Genomic DNA, 6,958 nt, shown 5'->3' with positions numbered 1-6,958 from the left:
AAGTTGCATTCCTATTTATTTTCATCGTTCATTTATTTGGAAATGGATGAAATGAAAAATATGATACAAATAAACAATAATAGATTCAAATAAAAAATAGTGAAGATGAACTAATAAATATTCTGAAAAGTTAATAAATATTGCAAAGGAAAGGATGAGAAGAATTTAATGATTTATAGAGCGTTTGAAATAAATTGAAATAAATAAGTTAAAAATATTAAAATTACATGAAATATAATAAAACGAGGAAAACTATTTTTCCCTTGGAATTAGTCTTGGCAGTTACATCCCTATTTATTTTCATCGTTCAATTTATCTGGAAATGGATGAAAGAGGCGATGTACCGTTTACCAACTTTGTTCGATACTAATGAAACGAACGTGGGCTTCCTTGTGTAAAGACAAAGTGAACACGTTACGCGACCTGTTGAAAGTGTACACTGTAGAATTTACCGTCCGATGAAACAGCTCTCAATCAGAACTGTTTTCTTAAACGACATGGATGGCAACAGAAACACCAAGCTAGGACAGAAGAAAACAGAGTTTCATTTAGGCGACAATGCGAAAATGAAATTTGACGCGTGTAAAAGATAAACGCGTCCTACTGAAACTGAACTCGTATATGCTTGGCAATTTTCCATACGTTTTTCAAGCAAAAGGCAGAGATCCCTTTTTCTTTTTTTTTTTTTTTATTCTGCATTCGCGCTTTTCACGATCCTTTCTCTGCTTTTTCTATTTCCATGGAAATTATATAAATATCCATTAATCGAAATTAAACGTTCGCAGTAGAAAAAATAAGATAAGAGGTAAAAGTATACTGGTTTTTTAGAAAAGTTTTATAGAAGATTCTTTGATTAAATATTTCACTGGAAATTTCGTTGAAAAATTTATAGAAATTGAAAGAAGTGTGTATCTCGCGTATTTTCTCTATATTTAGAGAAAATTTTATTAAAAATGCAAAGTTTGCACAAATTTTCTTAAAAAAAATTATTACTTTTTATTATATATGAAGAAAAATTTTTTCAATATTTTTTTATAATATTTATTTCATTGTGAATTCACAATAATGAATAATTTCATGTTTCAATTACCATTTTCTTATCGCTTTATAATAAACAAAAGTTTAAATTCTCTTCATTTCCATATTAGATCGATTTCCATGTGTTTTATCCAACTCTAAAATTACATCATTTTTAATAAAATTAGAAACGATATAACGATGTTAGCAATTGCTAATTTTAATTTTGATTTGCAATTTCTGATGAAAATTTCTCTGTCAAAGATGACCTATATTCTACCATATCCATCTTTGATAGTTAAATAAAGTTAAATAAAGATCTTAATCGAAAGTAATCCGCGTCAAATAACTAAAGATATTCCAGAAATAATACATATTCAAAAAAGATATTAGAAACTATGACAATTTACATAAATTAGATTACAAATTTCTTCTTTCTAGAAAAATAAAAAGATTTTTTAAATTAACAAAATATACTTTATCGATAAAATAATCTTTTTTTTTTTTCTTGCATTATCGCTTTTAGAAGCAAAAATAATGGAATACATAAAGAATTTTCCTAATGCGATAAAGGAAAATCTAATTTCAATGTATTAACATAAAATGCGTGACTACGAGCTCTAATATATAATAGTCGAATTATTAAAATTTTTTATAACTTGAAACAATCCCTTTTTAACTTTAATCTTAAAAAAAAAGTTATGGTTTATTTTAAAGTATGCACGAGATGAAACGTAATAAAAATACGAGGTTAAATAAAACGCGCTTATACGAAAATAAAAAGTTAATGCGGCTGCGAAGGTATACTTCCGCGAATTTTAAACCTCACACTACAAGGAAGGAGAAAAAAATATAGCAATATCGTTCAATTTACAATTTTTTTTAAATCCAATCATAAAGTTAAGATAGGGCAATAAATTTTCTAAGTAAAAATACATTTCAACTCTGTATTTATTCCCTAACGAGAGGTTATAATTTATTATTGCTACTATGGTTGGTCGTAAAAATATAAAACGTAACATTTACATTTTATAGCAATCATAAAGAATTAACTGCAATATACTTTGACAAATTTTTCAATCCAACTTAAAGAGTGAATAATATAAATTCGTATTACGTTTCAGTTCCAATTCGTTTTCTTGTAAGAAGAAAAATTATAATTTATTTCTAGAGGAAATTTAAAATTTAAAATTCACAAAAGTACGAATTCGATCGTCAGCCTCATTATAAAAATATATATAATTATGTTTCGTGGCAATTTGAATTTTAAATCACGTATGTATCTTTTAGATTGGATTATATACGTAGAGATACTAATAATTAGTTATAGGATAACGTGTTTGCGTGTATTTTAACGAAACAGTTGTCTCGTAAACTTGCAATAGTAGATCCCTATCTTAATAACTATAATCTCGTTTGGTACAAACGCATGTACATGTTTCGTTCGAATGGAATGGGACAGAAATTAACACGTGAAATTTACGAACGCACGAATAATTAATTAACCAAACTCGATACGTCAAAACATAATACATATATCTGTTCATACGAAAAAAAAATATTTTTAAATTTTACTTTCCTAATACTTATTATTATCAAATAATATTCCTTTCATTTTCACTTTCGTCGAGTAACGAATAATATAATAAAATATAAAATAAAATAACGAAATATAAGAACGTTCGTATAATAACGTTTACAAGATTCATATAAATTCGACATACAAGAATGTCTTCGAATTTTACTCCTCTACTGGCCGTAAATCAGCAACAACGTCGACCCATATTTTTCCAAATTCCCAAAGGATTATCGAGCGTGGTCGGAGAAAAGAAAGGACAACAGAGGCCGACGTCTTCCGCCGTGGGGAATCGATTCCCGATTTTTCTTCGACAAATATTAAATCACCGAGCCTAGTCGACGCCGGTCGCTCGAATGTACCCTCGAAGGTTAACACCGGTCTCTAATAGGTGACGCTACCGAAAAGATATTAAAAAAGAAAGAAAAAAAAAACCAAAGAAACCTTCGAGACAATAATAATAAAAAAAAAAAATCCATCCAAGATCCAAGAAACAAAATTTGAAAGTTGATTTCGAGACAGAAACGGAAGATATCCAGAAGAGTGTCCAGAAGAGGACACGAAAGTCGATGAAAACAAATGAAACGACCACGATACGCTTGCGAGGCGTACTACTCCTTTACAAACAAATGGCGAGATACGAGAAATGCGTGGTAGAAAACGTGGAAAAGGATCGATGCGAAATATGGCGGGGAAGGACGACAAAGTAGAACGAGCGAGGATGTTGCGAGGTACTCACGATATGTGAACAACCGAAAGTTGGTTGGTATTCTTCGTATCCCACTTCCGGCAGCCTGCTCCGTCGGAACGAACACGACAATCCGGGACAGGCAGAACCTCGCCTGTGAGAGAAATTTTGTTGGAAAATGCGCAGATGCGCCTGGCCAAGGGGTGGCAGTGCGGCTGCGCGCGCGTTCCGCTCGCTTTCCGGAAATCCGTCACCGTTTCAATGTTTTCCACGATGGGGATGCGAGAGAGCGAGTTGGGTTCAAGGACGTTGCAGGACGTTGTCGACCTTGAACTTCTCTTGCGGCTATCTTCTTATTACGTATATCCGCTCACTCAGTCCGTTTATCTTCCATCTTCCGATCTCCTTTCGTCGATATCAATTTCTTATACAACGCGTTTATTATTATATTTATATTTAAAAGAGAAAGAGAGAAAGAAAGAGAGAGTGAGAGAGAGAGAGAAGTAATTTGATATGAAAATTAAAGAAATCGCTTTGTCGTTGGAAAGATTGAGAATTTGAAGTTTTTGAGTTATCATGGAATATTGCGTGTAATATAGCTTAAAGATGTAATTTGCGTTTTATTTTATATAAACAAGGATATTATTCAATTTTTACAATATAAAAACAATCGAGAGAAATATACTTCGATTGAGTTTTCTCTGTATAAATTCATGAATAATTAAACAATGATTGAGCGATATGGTATGCATTCTAAAAGATAAAAATAAAATTTTGCTAAAAATATTTTATTATTTTGATACAAAATATAAATATAGTAAATATAATATATGTATTTTATTTACTTATCGAAATAATGGAAGACATCGATGTACGTAACATAATTTTAGAATATCGCTTATTTTCCTGTTTAAGGAAAACGAATAACTTTTATTCTATTCATCATTAATCGCAAAAATCGGTAAAAAATATACAGCAAGATTTTTTAAGATGCGAATATCATCGAATTAACGAATATTATGCATCTTATTGCATAGTCGGCATAGCTGTCGAGGAAGCGATATCACCGGCATCTCCAGATCTCCACAGTTGAGTTATCGTTTTCACTTGTGTGTAAAAATTTATACCCTGAAAAAGTAACACGTTTAGAAAATATTTTCACAATATTTGTACAAAATGTTAAATGTTATGTTATGAATATCAAGATTTAAAAACTGATGACATAAATTTTTATTAATACAAAGAATCTATCGAGGATGAGAAAAGGGACTTCAAATTTTTTTAATCGTTGATAATCGTGCGAATTTTTATATAATTTCACTCACGTGTTTCCCATAAAAATGATTATCACCCAGAAATGAACCCTTATTTCCAGTGAAACTGAACATTGGCAAAGGTACTGGGATAGGAACATTTACGCCAACTTGACCAGCTTCGATCCTATTTACAAACGCTCTCGCTGTTGCACCGTTTGATGTGAATACAGCAGTCCCGTTTCCGTAAGGGCTGTTGTTAATAATATCGATCGCTTCGTCCAAAGTGTCGGTGAAAATGCACGAAAGAACGGGTCCAAAGATCTCCTCGGTGTAACATTTCATGCTAGGCTGAAACATATTGCAAAATAACCTTCTATTCAACTCGATATTAAACCTATTGTACCTCGATCACATGCGTTTTTCGTTATAAATATATATACACCACGCTATAAATACCTTCACGTGAGTCAACACGGTCGGTCCAACGAAATTCCCCTTTTCGAAACCATGGACAACGAGCCCTCTGCCATCGAGAGCTAACGTAGCGCCATCTTTCACTCCCGACTCGACGAGATCGCATATCCTCTTCTTGGATCGAGGCGATATAACTGGTCCAAGATCGGTCCCAGGTATGTGTCCGGCGTTCACTTTCAATTTCTTCGATGCTCGAACCAATTCTGGGATCCACTCTTTCGACTTACCCACGAATATGGCCACCGAGAGTGCCATGCATCTTTGCCCAGCCGCTCCAAACGCGGCACCCACGATTTGGGAAATGGTCTTATTTTTATTCGCATCCGGTAGAACGATGCAATGGTTCTTCGCGCCCATGTTGCACTGCACTCGTTTTCCATGAGCGCTGCTCTGTTTGTAAATGTATTTACCCTGTAAAAAGAAAGAAAAAAGTTACTCAAAATTAAAATTTGTTTTATTCGATTCGGTTCAGAAATTTGTATTCTCCTCCTCTTCGTTGCAAATTTACAAAAATATAAAATATAACGATTAAAATTTTAACGAAGACTCCCAATATTAAAAAAATAAAATACTTTTCGCATCGATATATGTCTGGAAACTGAAGACAAATTACGAAACGATTCCCCGAAGAGTCGATACACGAGTTGGAACCCGAAACGACGTCAGAAATTCTGCTTAATTTTCTCATGAACCGTTTCAGTAATAGAGGGAGCATCTCTTATCAGAGCAGTAAGCACCAGTTAAGACCCCATGAGATTCAGGAACATCAATATTCTACTCGCTGGAAATCTCTAGCACGTTTCGCCATCGACTTCTAACTTTACCATCAACCGTCGAGCAGATCAATTAATCAATAATCTCTCCGTAACTCTGAAGAAAGAAAAGAGAAGGAAGAGAAGGATTGTGAACGCACCGCTTGATCGGAACCGACGAAAGAGACCGCTTTGATGTCCGGATGCTCGCAGATAAAATCGACAGCCTCGTGTTGGCCGTGTACAACGTTCAACAATCCTGGTGACGCGCCTGCCCTGGTGAACAGATCGGCGAGGATCATCGAAGCGCCTGGCACGCGTTCCGATGGTTTGAGAATGGCGGCGTTTCCACAGGCGACCGAGACCGGAAACGACCAAAGGGGTATCATCGCCGGGAAATTGAAGGGACAGATGGAGGCAGTTACGCCAAGGGGAAGCTTGTAGGAAATTATGTCCATATCTGTGGCGATATTTGGCGTGCTCTCCCCCATTTGAAGAGAAGGAATCGCGGCACACGCGTCCACCACCTCTGCAACATAAATCAATTGCGCGTGATCTATGGTTCCTACATGGCTGCAATTCGAAGGGGGACGAACGAGGATCGTCATCGGGATGGATCGCGCGTTTGTCTGTGTGTAGGGCATTTATCGAGATCTGAAAGTATGAGAGGTTACGGTAATAAATATAATTGAGTTATATATGTATTTTTTTTTAATAAACTTACGCAATCCTCGGAGAACGTCACCTTCGGCATCGGCCATTGTCTTCCCATTCTCCTTTACCATGTTCTCTGCGATTTCTTTCTAAACAAAATAATTTATTATACAAGTATTTTGCGCGTTGATTCTCGTTAGAGAATGTTGAGTTTTATAGAAAATTTAATTATGAAATAATTTTTAAAAAGAAAGTTTCTTTCTAGGATAAAGTTGAAGTTTTACGGCAAGCTTACCGAGTGTTCGCGAATAAGGGCTTGATATTTGAGCATCAGTGTTTGTCTGGTGAGTACACTCGTATTTTTCCATTTTGCATAAGCTTCTTTTGCACTTTTCACGGCTGTCTCCATTTCCTCTTTCGTGCATTTCGGGGTACGACATAAAAGTTCATTTGTTGCTGGGTCGTGAACATCGGTGAATTCCGTAGCCTTTGATTCTGAAACAAATTAAAATATATTAAACCACTAAATGAGTTAAAAAAA

General features: G+C 34.6%; 2 protein-coding genes across 5 annotated transcripts in view; both read right to left on the bottom strand.

Annotated features, from left to right (window-relative positions):
• Positions 1-3,608, bottom strand: part of LOC102680047 — a 12,101-nt gene extending 8,493 nt beyond the window's left edge. Inside the window, exon 1 of one of the 2 annotated variants that reach the window (XM_006614195.2) lies at positions 3,333-3,608. The gene's annotated coding sequence lies outside the window, so the exon portion shown is untranslated. The remainder of the gene's footprint in view (positions 1-3,332) is intronic. The other variant, XM_006614197.2, reaches the window with a different exon arrangement.
• Positions 3,609-4,053: 445 nt separating this feature from the next.
• Positions 4,054-6,958, bottom strand: part of LOC102679580 (probable methylmalonate-semialdehyde dehydrogenase [acylating], mitochondrial) — a 6,405-nt gene continuing 3,500 nt past the window's right edge. For all 3 annotated transcript variants that reach the window (XM_006614190.2, XM_006614194.2, XM_006614191.2), the window contains 6 exons: positions 6,713-6,912; positions 6,488-6,566; positions 5,925-6,292; positions 4,994-5,422; positions 4,607-4,885; positions 4,054-4,409 (listed from right to left, as the gene is read on the bottom strand). In XM_006614190.2, the coding sequence (XP_006614253.1) occupies positions 4,308-4,409; positions 4,607-4,885; positions 4,994-5,422; positions 5,925-6,292; positions 6,488-6,566; positions 6,713-6,912 (1,457 nt within the window). In that variant the 3' untranslated portion in view covers positions 4,054-4,307. The remainder of the gene's footprint in view (positions 4,410-4,606; positions 4,886-4,993; positions 5,423-5,924; positions 6,293-6,487; positions 6,567-6,712; positions 6,913-6,958) is intronic.

This window comes from Apis dorsata, unplaced genomic scaffold, assembly GCF_000469605.1.
Source record: "Apis dorsata unplaced genomic scaffold, Apis dorsata 1.3 scaffold_172, whole genome shotgun sequence".
Classification (NCBI taxonomy): Eukaryota; Metazoa; Arthropoda; class Insecta; order Hymenoptera; family Apidae; genus Apis; species Apis dorsata.
Note: the sequence above shows the minus strand (reverse complement) of the source record. Positions and strands in the feature narration are given on the sequence as shown.